This window comes from Pelophylax lessonae, assembly GCF_965119305.1.
Source record: "Pelophylax lessonae genome assembly, chromosome: 4".
Lineage (NCBI taxonomy): Eukaryota > Metazoa > Chordata > Amphibia > Anura > Ranidae > Pelophylax > Pelophylax lessonae.
Window position 1 is genome coordinate 333,510,506 of NC_138771.1, and position 21,299 is coordinate 333,531,804.

The 21,299-nt window shown below is 42.7% G+C and overlaps 1 protein-coding gene across 1 annotated transcript in view; it reads left to right on the top strand.

The window, feature by feature from the left end:
* The window catches only part of ERGIC1 (endoplasmic reticulum-golgi intermediate compartment 1), a 173,313-nt gene that overhangs the window by 128,771 nt on the left and 23,243 nt on the right, over positions 1-21,299 (top strand). Inside the window, exons 8-9 of the mRNA XM_082256903.1 lie at positions 1,053-1,153; positions 1,635-1,757. Of these exons, the coding sequence (XP_082113029.1) occupies positions 1,053-1,153; positions 1,635-1,757 (224 nt within the window). The remainder of the gene's footprint in view (positions 1-1,052; positions 1,154-1,634; positions 1,758-21,299) is intronic.

Here is a 21,299-nt window from a genome sequence, read left to right on the forward strand (position 1 = left end):
CCGATGCCACCTACCAGTGCCCACCAGCGCCACCTATCAGTGCCCCATCATAAATGTCACCTACCAGTGCCTATCATTGCCCATCAGTGCCACCTATTAGTGCCCATCAGTGCTGCCTTATCAGTGCAGCCTTATCAGCGCACATCAATGAAGGAGAAAAATTACTGGTTTGCAAAATAAAAACCCCAGTAGTGATTAAATACCAGCAAAAGAAAGCTCCATTTGTTTGAAAAAATGCTAAAAATTTCATTTGGGTACAGTGTTGCATGAGCGCACAATTGTCATTCAAAGTGCGACAGCGCTGAAAGCTGAAAATTGGCCTGGGCGGGAGGGGGGTTTAAGTGCCCAGTAGGAAAGTCGTTAAACTTTTTTTCTTTTTTTTTTTTTAAATTACTTCCTGGTTTAAATGCCTAGGCAAATGTCATACATCCCAGGAGTCTTCAGGGGGGTTGGGGAGTTTCTCAGCTAAGCACAGCCTTCTGGCCTGCCTGCCTGAGCTAAGGGCAGATGGAAGTAAATGCTACATCTGCCCTTATTCAGGATGGACAGCCAGAAATGCTAGGGAGTGTTTTTCAATGTGATTTCTCAGCAAAATAAAGCATAGAGACCTGGATGAATGGGGGAGTTTGCTTTGAATATTAAAAATACATTATACAGCGTTTTTGGTTTGTGGTGCTCAGATGCAGTAAAGCTCCGCTTTAAGTTATGCTATGAGTGAGAACATGTAACAAATCTAAAGTAGGTATTGTCTCAATTTGGAAATACTTTAAAAGCCAAATGGTAGTTTTACACTCACCAATAGAGTCTCCATAAAGTGTAATCATCAATTGGGGAGGGCAGCTGTCAGAGACAAACACCGTTGTATGCCCTTGGTGATGACCCTAAACAAACAAAATCTTTATGTTGAATGTTATTCCTATCCATCTGTCTGCTACTGGTTTTTGTGAGATTCTTTGTATGTAATGCTTGGCGTCCTTGCCTTTACTGAGTTTGCGCAGGAATTTCGTGCTCTTGTGCTAGTTTACATTAACCCCTCTTTTCCGCTTGTGCAGCCCTGGCCTCTCATGACTACATCTTAAAGATAGTACCAACTGTGTTCGAAGACCTTAGTGGAAAGCAGAAGTTTTCATACCAGTATACTGTAGCTAATAAGGTAAGCTCGTCTGCAGATCTACAAGATTGAAAGCTGGCACTTATGCTGCTAACAGGAAATGTGTGCTGTAGACGCATGATGTCAGTTTTATTATTAAACTACACAGAAAAGATTTGCAGAATGCAATAGTCTGAAAGGCAGACTTTTTTTTTTTTTTTTTTCTTAAAGAAAATAAAAAAAATTCCAACAAAGGAATCGCTCCATAGTAATGTAATGCTCACATAGCCAAAGAAGGCCTCTTTTCTACACGTGTTAATTATCCTTGGTGGGGCGATGTTCATTTATATTTCAACTATGTGCCTTTCAAATATATAAGGCTGTACTCTGGAATTTTGTCGTTGGCTCAGTTTCAGTGCTACTGTCTGACATTACTGATGCTTCTTGCTATGTTATACATAAGTTAAGTTTTATACAAAGTTATACATTTGATGTCATGTGATGTTGGCAATTAGTCTAAGTAGGACTTTCATATTTCCCATAGGAATATGTTGCATACAGCCACACGGGTCGAATTATTCCCGCCATCTGGTTCCGTTATGACCTCAGCCCCATCACCGTTAAATACACAGAGAGGCGGCAGCCAATGTATCGATTTATAACCACGGTGAGTAGTGATCACGTTGGGTGCCAGTGCTACTTGGGAAATTTAGGAAGTGTTAAACATTAGCTGAGAAATAAGGTTTAAAAAAAGTTTGTTTGTGCCCAGTTTTGGTAAAATGTCATTCCCTTTCTATTCTGGAGACACAAGACGAAAAGATTGCCAATCTCTCCAAAATGGGGGGGGGGGGAGGGTTGCGTTTTTTTTACACTTGCGCTGTCTAGTAAAGCGATGAGAGCAGCTGCCAGGCGTTCAGGAGGTGATATTGCCACCTATGGCATGCCTTTTTTTTTTCCCTCCTCTTTGACAGCTAAGTGGGCTTTTTAGACAAAGAGTTTGATTATCAAGAATAAGCAAGATCGAAATAAACAAAAAGGCATATCTGCAACGCCCATAATTGTAAAATCCAGGTAGAAACCACATACAGAATTGTTCAGTAGGAAACAAAAAATGACCAGGGATAAACCTGGATGGGAAGGTGAACCAGAGCACTCCGGTGGCAAAATAGAAGCAACTGCTAGGCTGGATGATTTGGCCTAATCAAAATTGAACAGTAAGAGAGGAAAAGAGGGAGAAAAAAGAGTAAAAATATTAGCAATGAGCTAAGAAGGTAGTGGCCCCCCCACTGTGAGCCTAATGTTGGGGGAAAAACTCTGAATGGTAATATCTAGTACTGAACAGGTGTTACAGAATCTAGAGCAGATTAACCAGGAAGGTATGAAATTGAGGAGAATCTTTGAACATTATCCACGCCAACCAGACCTGTTTGAACTTCTCGTAAGAGTCGTTTTTTTCAGCTACCAGTTCCTCCATGCCCATTATATCCTTAAAAGTTTTGAATGGGCTTTTTAATGGAAATACCATGTTGCAGCCACGAGCCTAGCGGGGCCCTATTCACTTGGATGGTTGCTTTTTTTTGTGATTCCTGCCAAACTATATGGTCACAGCATGGGGATTGCGCTCTCCTCTCTTCTGTGAGTTGAGCCATGGCAATCTCTTCTGATTTTGGTCTGGTTTTTTTTCATTTTTGAATCCAGGAAAAAATGATTAATGCTACAAAACACAAATTGCATACATTAATAGTAATATGTCATAAAACTAGGGTTCAGAGCCCCTGATAGTGGAAGATCTCATTTAAAGTAGAAGTCCACCCTGACACATGAAATGCTGACAGTGTAAAATCTGCATGGTACATAGCATTTGGGCATCTAATAGAATGAATGGGCAAAGCCAATTTAAGATTCCACTTCTGGTTCTCGATTTAAATACCTGGTTGAAAAGCTTGTGCCTTTTAACTATAATTGCAATGAGAATATTCTTTATATAAGATGGTGCTCACTCTAGTGGTAGATATTACTCATTACAAGGAATTTAAAGGGAATTTATGGATATCAACAATAAAATAAAGTATTTATTCCAACAAACAGCTGGCAGCATAAGCAATCAACCTAAACCATTTTTTAACCCCTCTAGCATCCCTTCAGAGACCTAATGAAATGGCAAATAACCACTTTTTCAGAGCTGTTTTTTGCTTCATCGTAATTTTGTCGGTCAGTTTGTTATCCACCTTGAATTGAGCTGTGTAAAGGGTTCTCTACATTTTACCCCACTATTAGAAGGTAGAGGGGTTTCCATGCAGCTCTAAAAGGTGCCAAAGGGAAAAGAATCTTTTAAGATTCTATTATTTATCAAATTTTCTTATTAAATATTGTTATTTTATACACAGACAGATTGTGCTGAAGCAGTTATGCATTGTTATAACTTGGTTTTAGCTGCCTTTTTCCTACTTTGTACTGCTTTGTGTACTATAAATCTCGGAATTTCAGCTATGTCCTGTGCTATTTTGTTTGCAAAGACTAACTTTTCATGACGTCAGCTTTCTGGAGATAAATTAAAACTACAACATACCTTGGCTTCATCAGCTAATAACTTTGCAGATAAATAAATGCATAAAAAATATATTTGCCGCAGCTGAATAATTTTAAAAATAAAATATACTGAATTTTTTAGATTTGTAACCCGTTCATTATCCTGAAAGGTTAGCTCTGTGTTAAAAAATAAAAAAATAAAAATTTGGTATTTGCTCAGTGTTCGAACAGAGATGGCTAGGAATGGTTAACTTCCCTGTCTTACATGGCTGACCAGATAGATTTAGGCATAAATGATGTTGCTAACATGTAAAGAATAGGTTACCCCAACATTTCATATCCTTATATATGCCCGTTGTACAATGTACTTGCATTTAAAGTATCTTTGTTCTGTTTGTTTTTGTGATCCTGCCAGTCCCTCTGCTTTCCTATTTCAAATTGGTTTAGTGGTGAATTGGCGCAAGAAGAGGTCTCAAAGTCTGGTCCTGGGGACCCGGGGGAAGGGAGAAGGGAAACTCCAGGGGTGGGGGGACCCCCAACAGTTCAGGGGGTAGCTGTCCACTGTAGCGGCTGCCGGCGGAAGAGACAGAAGAGATCTCTGGGGGGGAGACAAGAGGGAAGACAGCGCAGCGCCTTCTAAGTGCAGCAAGACATTTATTGAAGTATGTGCAGCAGTATTACACTCACATTTAGTCGGTGAATAAGATGCAGTTAGTCAAGTAATGTTGATCATCAGGAGCATCACTGGAGCGGGTCCTGGTGGTGGAGGCAGTGGATCCCAGTGAGAGCGGCAGGGGGGGGTTCCTCCTTGTGTACAGGGACGGCCTCGGTGGTGTCCATGGGCTCCCCGTCAACTGGTGGAACGCTGGCACTCGTGGGTCCTGGGATCCTGACGTCACTCCTGGCGGTGATGCGGGATGCTACGGCGACGCGTTATCGGAGCATGCGCTCCTTCAGGCCGTGGATGCACCATGTTTGAACAGGGCATTTGTGCAGTGATAAGGACGGTGGCTCAGGGGAGGCAAAAGGCATGGCGGGAAAGTCTGCAATAGGTGGAATATCTGTGTTTGGCCACTAGGTGGGGTGTGTGGGTACACAGACTGATGTGGTTAAATGCATGGGGAGGGGAATAATAAACCATGTGGGAAACTATAGTGTAATATGACCGTAGTTGAAAACTGAAAAGGGGGGGGGTTTGTTTTGGTGTTTTTTTTTTTCACTGGGAGGAATGGAGATGACAAGGGAGGGGGGGGGTTTGGGGGAATTATGTGTGTAAGTGTCACAGATATGTGTTGCTGTATGTATGGTGCTATGGGATAAAAAATAGGGCACATGGTTTGGGCACGGGGACATATTGGGGGGGGGGGGGACATGTTGGGTGTTGGGGGGGGGGGTGGAGGAGGGGAAGATGTGATGGTAAAAAAAAAAAAACACATGAATCAATAACTGGGGATGGTTTTGGTTATAGCTGTTTTGGGGGGGGGGGGGGGGGGGTTGTGGGAATGGTTTTGGTTGTGGTTAAAAAGCATACCAAGCTTGATGAAGACAAACTTCTCAAAACCAAGCTAGGCAAAATCCAACGAGATCTAGATGATTACAACTGTAAAAAAGTTTTCAATTGGAAAAAAAAACCTCCAGACACCCACCCGCACCACCACCCACGAGTCACCCCCCCCCCCCACCCCTTCTACCCCCATGCCCTCGGCCACGCCCGCTTATACCCCCCCCAAACACCGCCGCCCCTTATACTCCACACACCTGCATCGCCCCCCCCACGCCCCTACTCAAACCGCGCCAGTCTCCCAAGCCCCAAAGAAGCAGAAGAACCCGTACCCGCGTAAGCTGCCCCCCCCCCCCTCCATTACCCACCCTTGTCCCCCTCCCACCCCCAAAGGCCACAAAACCCTTAAGCCACCACTGTCCACCTCCCCCAGCCCCATACTACCCACCCCAGCCAAACCACCCGGCACCTTCTCCCAAAATACATCCAGAGGACTTGACCATGCCCCAGGAACGCAGTCTCAGACACCCTCACACCCCTCCATCCATATCTTCCCCCTCAATGCCCACCTCCACACTGGCAGTAGATCATAGCCCCCCCCCCCCCCCCGTGACCAGAAACATTTTTTAGTGCTTCCCCCCGCCAACCCACAACCAGACCAGGGAAAAAAGAAAACTAGACAAAGAGGAAAGCGGGGGGCAAACGTAGAAACCCCCAAAAGGGCGAAACTACATACACAGCCAAAATCTTCAACTTATCATCACATACCCTCTCCACCGCAGAAATCTCCCTCCTAAACCGAGGTCTGAACTTTTCACCCTCCACCCTGCCCAACCCCTTCACCGTATACAAGGACCTCAACTATTTCATACGCAACCTAACACTCAAACGCTACTATAACATACAATCCACCAAACAATCCTCCATCATGCTCCCCCCCCCCCCCCACCAACACCGCCCCCCACAGTCCCCCTGGACATTGACCCAGAGGGCCGCAAAATACTGGAGGAACTATACATCGATGATGAAGACCTCTCCCTGTTCACACAACACCCGTCCTCCTCACCCCCAGTTAAACATTCCTCCTTCAAACCCAAATCTGTCTTCAACCCAGTTCATTCCAAGGGCCCATACCTTCAAACCTTCTACCAAGTGGTTTACTCCGACATCATCAAACTTTGTCAACCGGCTACCCCTACCCATTCCAAAAATTCCAACCTTTCCACCGGTGAAAAACAAGCCCTCAAGCATCTCACCCAAAACCCCAACCTTGTCATTAAGACGGCCGACAAGGGCGGAGGTATAGTAATACAAAACAAAACTGACTACCTAGATGAAGCCCACAGGCTCCTCTCTGATACCTCTACCTACCATAAGCTCCACCAAGATCCCCTGATTCCATTTCAAGCTGAGGCTCGGTCCCTGACCATGCAGGCACACGAGGCCGGCATAATAAATAAACATGAACTGGCATTTTTCAATAAGGATTTTTTCGCCACACCATATTTTTACCACATTCCCAAGATTCACAAAAATTCCACCAACCCCCCCGGCAGGCCTATAGTAGCCGCCGTGGACAGCCTAACCAGCCCCTTCTCCCAATACGTTGACCAATTCCTCCAACCCCTAGCCCAAAACCTCCCAGCATACATCAGAGACGGAGTGTACCTCCTTGAACAACTCTCCCACTACTCCTGGGAATCATCCTACATGTGGGCATCCCTTGATGTCCACTCCCTATATACCTCCATCCCCCATGACATAGCCCTCAGAGCCGTAACCCACTTCCTCATGGATGATCCCACCATCAACCCTCAACAAGCCAACTTCATCAGCAAAGCCACAGAATTCTGCCTCCAAAAAAACTACTTTGAATTCAATGGTGAGTTTTTCCTCCAGGTTAATGGCACAGCTATGGGGGCTAATTTTGCCCCAAGCTATGCCAACCTCACCATGGGTTATTGGTAAACCAACCACATTTGGCACAATAATCCGTTCGCCGCCAACATCATCTACTACGGTCGATACATATAGAAACACATATTGGCCAAGAATTACACTAAGCCCACTGTGGGCAATTCTTTCCTACACTCCGATAACGCGTCGCCGTAGCATCCCGCATCACCGCCAGGAGTGAAGTCAGGATCCCAGGACCCACGAGTGCCAGCGTTCCACCAGTTGATGGGGAGCCCACGGACACCACCGAGGCCGTCCCTGTACACACGGAAGAACCCCCCCTGCCGCTCTCACCGGGATCCACTGCCTCCACCACCAGGACCCGCTCCAGTGATGCTCCTGATGATCAACATTACTTGACTAACTGCATCTTATTCACCGACTAAATGTGAGTGTAATACTGCTGCACATACTTCAATAAATGTCTTGCTGCACTTAGAAGGCGCTGCGCTGTCTTCCCTCTTGTTTCCTATTTCAAATTGACCACGCTAGGCAAAGAAGCGCATGTGTGGTCAGTTTTATGGCTGTGCTTGGAGAACAGCCTGCCTCTACTCCAATGATCAAACTGACATGACATGCCCCCCTGCACAGCCATTCACTGGGAAAATTTAGTAAATGCTCCTTCTCCACCCCCAGCTCTGTAAGCCCCTTATGCAGCTGGGAACAGAAATTATGTGATCACTTATTAAATTTTTTTTTTTTTTTTTCTGTATATACACAAACCTTTTAATTTTCATCTATTTTGAACTGAATGGATGGCTTTACAAGATAAGGGGTTCACATATACTTTAAAATTAGGGCTGGGTTCTCACATGTGCAAGGATAGACATCACATGTGATTCGCACTTTATTGCTGTGTAACTCGCATGCAAAGTTTGTGCGATGCAAACTCAGGCATACATACTGAATGGCTGAAATTGCATCTCATTTGCACTAAAATGGTGCAGGGCCATTCTTTTGGTCCGCACTGGAATCGGATCGCATAGGTGTTCACACCCATGCAATCGGATTCCTGTACCATTTCATAGTTCGAACTGCGATCTGTGAACCAATTTGGGGGTGTCATTAACTTAACATTGACTCTCCCAGCAGATGTTTGTGAACCAGTGTGTGATTCCGGTGCGATGCGAGAACCGGCACTAAATCACAGGGTTTCCCTCATCGCACCAGTGTGAACCAGGACTAATTTATATCCATCTGTTTGTTTTTAAACACTCTTTATCAACTTAATACTTTATGCACTTAGGCTCTATTCACATGTAGGCGTTTTGGGGCGTTTTTGGGGCGTTTTTCTGCTCTAGGATCAGCTCTCAAAACGCCCAACAAGACAAATCCTATTCATTTCAATGGCCCCTGTTCACATCTGAGCGTTTTGAAGCTGTATACAAAACGCCCAACGCTCAAAAAAGTACATGAGCTTCTTTTTGGGCAGATTACAGGCGTTTTCCATTGGTCTCTATTGAATCTAAAAACGCCTGCACAAAAAACGCGGTAAAAAATCGCGGTAAAAATCGCCGCAAAAATCGCGGTAAAAAACGCGCGAAAAACGCTACGCTCAGGTGTGAATGTAGCCTAAGAGCCGGTTCACACAGGCGCGACCCGACTTTGCCGGGCGACCTGTGAAGTCTCAGCTCGCACCGCGACCTCGGAGCGGCACGCACGGACTTCATATCATTGAAGTCAATGCAGGTCGCTCCAGGTCGCCCCAAAGTAGCTCAGGACCCTTTTTCTAAGTCGGAGCGACTTGTGTCACTCCTATTAGAACGGGTCCTGTGCTAATCTATGGCAGGCGACCCGCGGCGACTTGTCAGGAGACCAGGTCGCCTGACAAGTCGCCCCAGAATGAACCGGCTCTTAGATTTGGTTCCCCTAAAACCTGCAACAGCCTCTCTTGCCTACATCTGCAACCCTCAGGCAACTTGGACAGTTCTTTAGTTACCGGTTACAAGATTATTTCAAATGTAGGTGCAGAAAACCGTTTAAAGGAGTAGGAAAATGGTTAAGATTGACCTTCTTATGCTTAGTGTTTGGCATTGTATTTGGAATACCAAGTGAAATAGGAAAATATGATTGGTTGCCACTTAGTACATCTCTCCTACCCGATGTTGCCAACTCCATAGGAGTTTTGTACAGAGAAAACGTAATTTTGGTAAAAGTGGATGTGTGATGGAGCCAGCTATTTTTTTTTTTTTTTTTTTTTAGTGTGCCACCTTTTATTTTAAGTCTATGAATATGGCATTTGGAAGCATAAGAACCCTCTTGGTTGGGACAGATCCCAGTAATGTTATTTCAGGAATTACAGATTCCTGTAATCACGTCATGGAGCACTGTTCTCAAAATAGGATTTCTATGATTTCAGCTCACACCATGCCAGCTAATGTAAGAAAAAAAACAACGAGTTTATAAGTAAAACTGAAGCTGTATATGGTTTGCACTTCATTCTGTTTTTAAAGTAATACTGCCTACACCCACATGAAGGGATCTGTAAGAAGGCATTTAGGTTATAGATGCCACAGGCTGGTATGAGAATTTGGAATGTGTAGTTTGTAATTTACATTTAAATGACATTTAATTAATTTGTAGAAGTAGGAATATAACCTCTTTAACCGCTTGCCAACCAGCCGCCGTAGTTTTACTGCGGCAGGTCGGCTCTGTCCCGCGAAACAACGTACCTGTACGTAGCTTCACAGGACCGCCAGCAGGGGCGAACACCAATTCGCCACAGGGGAAGTTAATCAGCGAGTCCAGTGGTCGCGATTGCTGCCAAGCAATTGCACACCTCTCAGGAGGGATTTTGTCCCACTCTGCTTTGCAGATCCTCTCCAAGTCATTAAGGTTTAGAGGTTGACGTTTAGTAACTCGAACCCTCCACATATTTTCTATAGGATTAAGGTCTGGGGACTGGCTAGGCCACCCCAGGACCATAATGTGCTTCTTCTTGAGCCACTCCTTTTGTTGCCTTGGCCGTGTGTTTTGGGTCATTGTCACACTGGAATACCTATCCACAACATATTTTCAATGCCCTGGCTGAGGAAAGGAGGTTCTCACCCAAGATTTGATGGCACATGGCCCTGTCCATCATCCCTTTGATGCTGTGAAGTTGTCTTATCCTCTTAGCAAAAAAACACCTGCTCCTCCAAACACGACGACTTGAGTTTATGCCTAAGAGCTCGATTTTGGTCTCATTTGACCTCAAGACTTTCACCCAGTTCTCCTCTGAATAATTCTGATGTTCATTAGCAAGCTTTAGATGGGCCTGTCTAGAGCAGGGGGACCTTGCGGACACTGCAGTATTTCAGTCCTTTACAGCGTAGTGTGTTACCAATTGTTTTCATGGTGACTATGCTCCCAGCTGCCCTGTTATCATTGACCAGATTCTCCCATGTAGTTCTGGGCTGATTGCTCACCGTTCTCATGATCATTGAAACTCTGCGAGGTGAAATCTTGCATTGAGCCCCAGACTGAGGGAGATTTACAGTTATTTTGTGTTTCTTCCATTTGGGAATAATCGCACCAACTGTTGTCACCCTCTCACCAAGCTGCTTGGCGATGGTATTGTAGCCCATTCCAGCCTTGTGTAGGTCTACAATATTGTCCCTGACATCATTTTACAGCTCTTTGGTCTTGGCCATGGTGGAAAGATTGGAATCTGATTGCTTCTGTGAATAGGGGTCTTTTATACAGATAAGCTGAAATTAGGAGCAATCCCTTTATGAGAGTGCTCCTAATCTCAGCTCGTTATCTGTATAGACACCTGTGAGCCAGAAATCTTGCTGATTGATAGGGGATCAAATACTTATTTCACTCATTAAAATGCAAATCAATTTAGAATTCTGGATTTTTTTGTTATTCTGTCTCTCACTGTTAAAATAAACTTGTTAAAATGGTTTAAAATAAACACTGCCACTATAGCAATCCATTTGCATAGCTTTCTGCCCACAGGTTTTCTTTAAGGCCCATCACTTTAAGGTTCTTAAATCATGACTGTTTTAGCCATATAATGTGTGTGAAGGTTCTCGTTTTGATATATCTTGATATATCTAGTAGTAGTTCGTCACATTCAACTGGACCTTAAGTTTCAAGCTTTGTTGATGGTGACAAACGATTACTAGATATGCCCATATAGTAACGAATGGGAGGCATGGAAATGGTTTAGGCTGGGTTCAGGCTTACAAAGAATAAGCATTAATGGGAGAAATAAGGGGGTGACATTTTTGAAAATGCTGATTAGACTGATTACAACTGAACAAATTCTGAGAAGTGTGTTTTTGGGCCAGTGAAGCACAGTATAAAATCAAGAGGATAGCTGACATCCAGCAACTAGTGTTAAAGGGGGAGGTAAGCAATGGCACCCTTCATAGTGAGCTCTTTATGGTTTTAAACATGGTTGTGTACATTGTGTCTGTATGCCCAATGATCTCTGAATTGATTCTAGGCTTATGTTTACCGACACAGGTATATGTGTACCACAAATACTACATACCTTTTTATACACCAGTCAATGTGCAAAATGTATGCCACTAAGGAGCTTATTTGCTAAAACTGGAGAGTGCAAAATATTGTGCAGGTCTGCATAGAAACCAATTTGCTTCCAGGTTTTTTGTCAAAGCTGAATTGAAAAAGCTAAAGTTGCACCAAATGTTGCACTCTTCAATTTTAGTAAATCAACCCCATTGTTTCTAAGATTTATACTATTGATACTATTCCCCTATTGTGGAAACTTCAGTTCTCATTTTCTATCAGCAATTTTCTTTCAAACTGCTCAAGTAGTATATAATATTTCCATTGCTTATAAATATTTTTTTCCATTTACATCTGGCCAAAAGGACATTTGAAGAAGAAAATGTGCACATTCTCATGTCAGTTTCCACATTTTCAAAATGTCACTTGGAAATTGTGATTTGCTGCTTCTAGCTTTGTTGATTTTTGGTAGTTCTCTGAACATGACCTCATTCTCCTTTCCAGTTTTTTTTTTTTTTCTTCTCATGCGGCTGTTAGAATGGGGATGTGGCTACTATAAGACACTCGCCAAACAAAGTCACAGTCAGTGTGAAGTTAATAGGAGCCATCGTGTTCTGCAGGGTCCACCCCTCTCCTGATCGCATAATCTCCATCTGCCAATGATCCACTTTGTCCTCAGCATGTGAACTGTCTCTCAGAGAGAGGACATTGCTCCTCCACCCAACAGATGGTGTGCGGATTAATGTGGCAGGATGACTGGGTGGTGGGGGTTATAGAGGAGCACCTGCTGTTCAGGCTGCTGCCTCATTCACAAGCTCTTGTTCCGTCCACGAGACCAACAGCATGTCCTCTATTCATCCATGTTTCCCAGTCATTGAGAAGAAGGGGGAGATGATAAACAGGGGATGAAGGAACTGCTGTCTTATACATTGTAAGGGACCTTTTGTAGCTCCTTGTTAAAGGGAAGAAGAAGACAAAGCCAACTACATACAAATCAGAGGGAATTCCCACCGTCAGTTAGACATGCTGCTCCTCGGCAAGACGGATATAATTGGCTTTTAGAAGTTTAAAAAAGGCAGTGCAGCAAATGAGGTGTACACTGCTGGGTCTTTAGTGTGGGGTTTTTGTTAGTGGTGGGAAATTAGAACATTTAGACCTATGGTTTACATACACTTAAAACACTGTAACAGGATTAACAGTATTTTAGTACTCGTGGGGTTTTGTATGGAACTGTTCTAGGTAGTACATATCTTTATAACCTGTAGTAACCAACTTCACCTGTGATTTTTGTAGCTTAGAGTTAAAATGGAGTGGGATGTCTCATTTGTAGCCATGGGCAACAAGAAATGTTTTTGCTAGTTTTTCATGTTTTTTTGTCCATATGTTCTCTTTTATATAGGGTATAATCTTTGGGGATTTTGAGCTAATTTTATAAGTCAAATTTAAAAATCCTGCAATGATTTACTGTACTTCAGTTTAACGGAGACCATTTTCTGAAATCAGATCACAGAAGCAAAAATTCTGTTTTCTGTGGGGTGTATGCTGTTTATATTGGCCTTTTTCAACAATTCTTTTTCTTTAGTGCAACATTTTTAAGAACAATAATCCATAGCAGCCAATCAGAATACATCTGGTACTGGTCTGAATTTTGATAGGTTCTAATTTTTTAAAATAACTAATAACTCAAAGACCAAGCACTGAAACTGACAAAATGTGACGTTTTGACATTTAACAGGTTGTAATTCTGTGGCAGACGCAAAATAGTAAAGTAAATTAATTAATTTGCATTATTGGGATACCAAACTAATTTGCTGATGACCTGGAATTGTGGCAATATTATAAGCATGTGTGTCGCGCTGAGTGTCCATTCACACTACCGCGGCACAACTTCGGGGGCGACCTTTGAAGTCGCGTGCACCGCGACTTCGGCGCGACTTGCACCGACTTCACATAATTGAAGTCAATGCAAGTCGCTCCGATGTCGTCCCGAAGTAGTACAGGAACTAATATTTCCTATTAGAACGGTTACCATAGCACAGAATGGACCGCGACATGTCAGGCTGACAAGTCGCCTGACAAGTCGCAGTAGTGTGAACAGGGACTGAAGGTGCACTGTATTGTAAACATTTCTGTCCTACGAATGATAGTCACTAGCTGGCCATACATTATACAATTTTCTTTAGATTTAACAAAACCTCATAGCATGTGGTCAAAGCTAAATACTATCAATCAATGCAGTCAGAAATGCCCTAGCACTACATAGTTGAAGGTAAATGTAAAGGAAATTGAACAAGAAAATTGTATAATGTATGACCAGGGGGAGATTTACTAAAACTGGTGCAGCTTCCGCTTGTTTATTTAAGCTTTGACAATAAAACCTAGAAGCGGATTGGTTACTATGCACACCTACACCAGATTCTGCATGCACCATTTTTGTTAAATTCTCCCCCTAAGAGTCTAAATTCTATTTCAGGGTGTTAGCTAGGTTGCTATTGTGGGCATAATATATATGTGTGTGTGTGTGTGTGATCTATCTATCTATCTATCTATCTATCTATCTATCTATCTATCGTATATATGTGTATGTATAAAATATCTATCTATCTCGCATCCGGAAAGTATTCACATCGCATAACTTTTTCCACGTTACAACCTTATTCCAAAATTGATTAAATTCATTATTTTCCTCAAAATCCTCCAAACAATACTCCATAATGACAAACGTGAAAGACGTTTGTTTGGAATCTTTGAACATTTTTAAAAATAAAAAAGGAAAAAATCCCATGTACATATGTATTTACAGCCTTTTGAGATATTTCTACAACTTGGAGTCCACCTGTGTGGTAAATTCAGTTGATTTGACATCATTTGAAAAGGCACACACCTGTCTATAGAAGGTCCCACAGTTAGCAGTGCATGTCAGATCACAAACCAAGCCATGAAGGCCTCCAAGACAGAATTGTATTAAAGCACAGATCTGGGGAAGGGTACAGAAACATTTCTGCAGCATTAAGGTCCCAATGAGCACAGTGGCCTCAATCATCCTTAAATGGAAGATTTTTTGAAACCACCAGGACTCTTCCTAGAGTGGGCCGACCGGCCAAACTGGGTGATCTGGGGAGAAGTGCCTTAGGGAGGTGACCAAGAACCCGATAGTCACTCTGACAGAGCTCCAGCGTTTCTCTGTGGAGAGACAAGAACTTTCCAGAAGAACAGCCATCTCTGCAGCACTCCACCAATCAGGCCTGTATGGTAGAGCACCAATCAGGCCTGTATGGTAGAGTGGCCAAACGGGAGCTACTCCTCCAGTAAAAGGCACATGACAGCCCACCTGGAGTTTGCCAAAAGGCACCTGATGGACTCTGAGACCATGAAAAACAAATTTATCTGGTCTGATGAAACAGAGATTGAACTTTTTGGCCTGAATGGCAAGCGTCATGTCTTTAGGAAACCAGGCACCACTCATCACCTGGCCAATACCATCCCTACAGTGAAGCATAGTGGTGGCAGCATCATGCTGTGGGGATGTTTTTCAGTGGCAGGAACTGGGAGACTAGTCGGGATCAAGGGAAACATGAATGTAGCAATAAACAAAGACTCACTTCATGAAAACCTGCTCCTGAGCGCTCTGGACCTCAGACTGTGGCGAAGCTTCATTTCCCAGCAGGACAACAACCCTAACCACACAGCCAAGATAACAAAGGAGTGGCTATGGGACAACTCTGTGAATGTCCTTGAGTGGCCCAGTCAGAGCCCAGACTTGAAACCGATTGAACATCTCTGAAGAGATCTAAAAATGGCTGTGCACCGATGCTCCCTATCCAACCTGATGAGCTTGAGAGGTCCTGAAAGGAAGAATGGGAGAAACTGCTCAAAAATAGGTGTGCCAGGCTTGTAGCATCATACTCAAATATACTTTAGGCTGTAATTCAGGGGTGGGGAACCTCCGGCCCGCAAGCCGCATGCGGCCCGCGCGATCCTTCTGTCCGGCCCGCCTAATCGTTGCGATCCGCCCCCCCATGCCGCTGTGTCAGAAGGAGCCGATGGCTCCGTTCTGACACTGAATCTCCGAAAAGGGTGGACCCGAGGCGCAGAGCAGTGCGCCACGAGCCCGCCCATTTGTGTGACCATAGCGAATGACAATTCGCTACTGTCTCACGGATCCTCCTCCTCCTTGGCCAATGTCATTGGCCGAGGAGGAGGCGGGACGCGGGAGGATTTGAAGAGACGCGGGGACTGAAGAAAGGAAGCTGCCGCTACAACAGGTAAGTCAAGTGCACTGGGGCTTGGCACGCTGTTCACTCTGCATTGTGGTCAATCACTCCGCATTGAAATTGGGCACGCTGGGGTCAATCACTCCGCATTGAAAGGGGGCACGCTGTGGTCACTCCTCATTGAAAGGGGGCACGCTGTGGTCGGTCACTCCGCATTGAAAGGGGGCACGATGTGGTCACTCCACATTGAAAGGGGGCACGCTGTGGTCAATCCGCATTGAAAGGGGGCACGCTGTGGTCACTCCGCATTGAAAGGGGGCACACTATACCTTGATTACTGAAGGCCCCTTTCGCACTTTTGTGACCTCAAAGTCACACAATTTTTTTACAGCGTTTTTTGCCGCAAAGCAATGCCTATTACATTTATGCATACATTTTGTACGGTCCACGAATGATGTTACAAAAATCCAAATGGCCCTTGGTAGAAAGGTTCCCCACCCCTGCTGTAATTGGTTCCAAAGGTGCTTCAACAAAGTATTGAGCAAAAGCTGTGAATACTTATGTGATTTGTTTTTGTTTTTTTAATAAACTTGCAAAGATTTCAAACAAACTTCTTTTACGTTGTCATTATGAGGTATTGTTTGTAGAATTTTCAGGAAAATAATGAATTTAATCCATTTTGAAATAAGGCTGTAACATAATCGTGGAAAAAGTGAAGCGCTGTGAATATTTTCCGGATTCACTGTATATATGCACACACACCATACGTTCAAAGTTCAGCTCTAACCATTGTCAGAAAGTCCAAAAATTTGACTATCAATCGTTTTTGTTGAGTTTTGTTGTGTTCCATTAGAAAGGGCGTGCCTGTGTATTGTAGTGTAGATAATACAGCATTAGGATGACACAGACCTATAACATAATCTTCCCACCCTGGTGTCTGCATGTCTTGTTCCCCTCTATCATCTCATCCAGCTCTGTGTTTCCTCTGGCCTGCTCCATGCTGGACACTCTGTATCTGTGGGTTTGGCCTGAGAACTGCTATGCCTGCTGATTCTCACACCTCCATTGTGTCCTGATTTCAGGCTTTCGTCCATGGGGTTTTGTGAGTCCTTTTATTCGGAGCATCTGTTCTTTTGATTATTTTGTAAACTCCCATGTACACATACATTACACATGTGTGTGTATTCACTACAATTGAATATGAATGATGCACAAGGCAGAGGGTTTCTGCGGTCAAGTGTACAATACCTATTTTGTAAAACATTTAAATGAACAAATTGCACTGAAAGTTCTCATAAACACAGTCCCTTTTCCGAGATTATCAATCAAAGGAACTAATAAATCAAGGGCAATAGGGCAGTGAAATGCTTCCAAGGGGCAGTTGTGCATTCTGTGCTGGTTTATGAAATGATGGTTCACGCTTTACCGGTGGGAAATTCTTCTCTACTACTAGGAATATGTAATGAAGATTATTTGATCTTTGTAGGCAGTACCTCACTGTCTCATACAAATAGCATTTTTTTTAGATTTAATTTCATTTTGAAGTAGCAAAACCAACCCTAACCATGAATTAGGGAGAAGAGCGTTACAAGCCTGTCATTGCTACTTGCTCCCAACAGGCTCTTCTAATTCTATGGAGCTGATAATGCAACCATATACACTGCTCAGCTCTCCTTGCCCAGGGATGAAAGTTGCCAGCCCCCATTGTAATAGGAGGGCCCACTCTGGATATAATACTTGCCTTGCTTGCTGAGTTCTGCATTGGCATGGTGATGTAACCTTGCTACCAATCATTCCCATGGTGGTTCTGAACCTTGTTTGGGTTATTGACTGTCCTTCCATCTCTTACAGGGGCACAAAAAAGAGAATCTGGCATCTTAGTCTAGCAAATGTTGAAGCATTATTATGAAGATACATTTTTCTGCTATGTGGTTTGGAAATTCTAGGGAGTTTGTGCTGTATATTGGGCGAAGCACCTACTTAGGACTGCTGGACTAATAAACTTGATTTTCTGTTCCACACAGGATATTTTGTCATTTGGTATGTTCCGTGTATTTACTGTAAATCTTCATACTTTTTTTTTTTATCGCCTTCCTCTTTTAAATTGAAAAAAAAAAAAAAAAAAATATATATATATATATATATATATATATATATATATATATATATATATATATATATATATATATATATATATATATATATATATATATATATATATATATATATATATATATATATATATATATATGGTCTTACCTTGAAAAGTACTTCTGCATTTCTTGCCTAGTCGAAAATAATGTCTAGGCCCCCTTCCCGATCCTGCGCAGGCGCAGATATGTTGGAGGGGTCTGGGTGCCAACAACCCTACAGCACATCTGTGCATGTGTGTTCCCAATACACCTGTGCCCATGCATCATTTCCCCACGCATGTGCAAAGACACATAGGACAGATGTCTAAAGTCCTCATTCTTGCACCCGTTCAGCAATTATCCTGCACATTTTTCAGTCTGCACTCAAAGCTTAATTGCACAAGCTGAAGATAGAAGCTGATTGGCTACAATGCACAGCTTACCAGATTTTGCACTCTCCAATTTTAGTAAATCAACCCCAATGTTTCATGCTTTATTTGTGTATTTGACTATCTATATATCTACAGTGCCTTGCGAAAGTATTCAGCCCCCTTGAAATTTGCGACCTTTTGCCAAATTTCAGGCTTCAAACATAAAGATATAAAACTGTAATTTTTTGTGAAGAATCAACAAGTGGGACACAATCATGAAGTGGAACGAAATTTATTGGATATTTCAAACTTTGTTAACAAATAAAAAACTGAAAAATTGGGCGTGCAAAATTATTCAGCCCCTTTACTTTCAGTGCAGAAAACTCTCTCCAGAAGTTTGGTGAGGATTTCTGAATGATCCAATGTTGACCCAAATGACTAATGATGATAAATAAAATCCACCTGTGTGTAATCAAGTCTCCGTATAAATGCATCTGCACTGTGATAGTCTCAGAGGTCCATTTAAAGCGCAGAGAGCATCATGAAGAACAAGGAACACACCAGGCAGGTCCGAGATACTGTTGTGGAGAAGTTTTAAGCCGAATTTGGATACAAAAAGATTTCCCAAGCTTTAAACATCCCAAGATACGCTGTGCAAATGATAATCTTGAAATGGAAGGAGTATCAGACCACTGCAAATCTACGAAGACCTGGCCGTCCCTCTAAACTTTCAGCTCCTACAAGGAGAAGACTGATCAGAGATTCAGCCAAGAGGCCCATGATCACTCTGGATGAACTGCAGAGATGTACAGCTGAGGTGGGAGACTCTGTCCATAGGACAACAATCAGTCGTATACTGCACAAATCTGGCCTTTATGGAAGAGTGGCAAGAAGAAAGCCATTTCTTAAAGATATCCATAAAAAGTGTAGTTTAAAGTTTGCCACAAGCCACCTGGGAGACACACCAAACATGTGGAAGAAGGTGCTCTGGTCAGATGAAACCAAAATTAAACTTTTTGGCAACAATGCAAGACGTTATGTTTGGCGTAAAAGCAACACCGCTCTTCAACCTGAACACCCCATCCCCACTGTCAAACATGGTGGTAGTAGCATCATGGTTTGGTCCTGCTTTTCTTCAGCAGGGACAGGGAAGATAGTTAAAATTGATGGGAAGATGGATGGAGCCAAATACAGGACCATTCTGGAAGAAAACCTGATGGAGTCTGCAAAAGACCTGAGACTGGGACGGAGATTTGTCTTCCAACAAGACAATGATCCAAAACCTAAAGCAAAATCTACAATGGAATGGTTCACAAATAAACCTATCCAGGTGTTAGAATGGCCAAGTCAAAGTCCAGACCTGAATCCAATCGAGAATCTGTGGAAAGAACTGAAAACTGCTGTTCACAAACGCTCTCCATCCAACCTCACTGAGCTCGAGCTGTTTTGCATGGAGGAATGGGCAAAAATGTCTCTCGATGTGCAAAACTGATAGAGACATACCCCAAGCGACTTAAAGCTGTAATCGCAGCAAAAGGTGGCGCTACAAAGTATTAACTTAAGGGGGCTGAATAATTTTGCACGCCCAATTTTTCAGTTTTTTATTTGTTAAAGTTTGAAATTATCCAATAAATTTCGTTCCACTTCATGATGGTGTCCCACTTGTTGATTCTTCACAAAAAAATAGTTTTATATCTTTTATGTTTGAAGCCTGAAATGTGGAAAAAGGTCGCAAAGTTCAAGGGGGCGAATACTTTCGCAAGACACTGTAAATATCCTACCTAGTCAGAAGCTATCACACTGAGTAAAAGATGTGGTTCTTAGATATTCTGTAAAGTCTAATTTTGGTGATGAACCAGTGCATTAATGAAAGCCATACGAGGCATATGCATCTATTGTTACTGTCCACAGTTTAAAAAAAATCTCTCTTGTTTTTCTGATTCACAGTTCACCAAGTTTGAGCCATTCTTTCCGTCTCTTGCTCATTAGTTTGCATCTAATAGATATTTTTATCAAGGGATAAGGCTTATTGGAGCAGAGAGGTAGAAAGATCTGATTATACAACTACACTGATATTATATCTCGCATGTGATAGGAAAAAGTTAGTGATTCATTTGCAAGTTATTGCAGCATTTTCAGGGTAATGTACTGTGAAAGGACACTACATATACTCTGTAAATAATTAACTAACTCCTACTAATCATGAAAAAAAATGTATTTTTTAACTTTACTAAATCAAACATTAAAGCAGTATTAATCCCTAAAATGAAAATAATTATTATATTGCAGCTTACCAATTATTGGAAGAGGTGGCAGCATTTGTTTCACCAGGTGATAATAAAGGGAAAACCATTTTAAGAAACTAATGCAGCCACCACATCTAATGGTTGGTAATATATTACATTTTTTGTTTTGGGTTTAACACTGCTTTAAAGTAAAAAATGTAACAAATCAACATAAGCCAACATCAAATATTGTTGCAAAAAAAAATGTAGGTTTGACAAATCTGACGGTACTGACATATCTGAAACTTCAAATAGGAAATGGGAGATACAAGTATAATCTGCCCTCTTTTATGACATTATAACAGTATTCATTAACGGACACAGCGCTCCATATTCAGAATCATAGGGTTATTGCCCCCTACAGGAGTAGGACACTAGGCAGAAAAAGACATGGCTGCGCCTATGAGCAGTCCTAGCTGGTATACATCTCCCTCTCTGCTATAGGCCTTCAGTTTTTCCTGCCTCGTCAGGAGTAAGGACCTAGCTCACTGCTGGGATCTTTGGTTCTGGCAATTGTTTTCCTTTTTAAATGGCATTTTTTCTCCTGTTTCTTTTCATTTGAGATCTACAATAAACTGCTGGGTTGGATATTTAATTCTAGTGGTCCCCCTGGTCTGGCCATTGAGCGCACGCAGACTAAAGCTCAGTGCTGGGTCAGCCACGACATGGCACTACTGGACTGGGTGGACTTTTGGGTTCTGTATGTTTCTCTCCCAACGGCCATTTTTGGTTGGTCTGACATGCTCAGGAACGGCAGCAG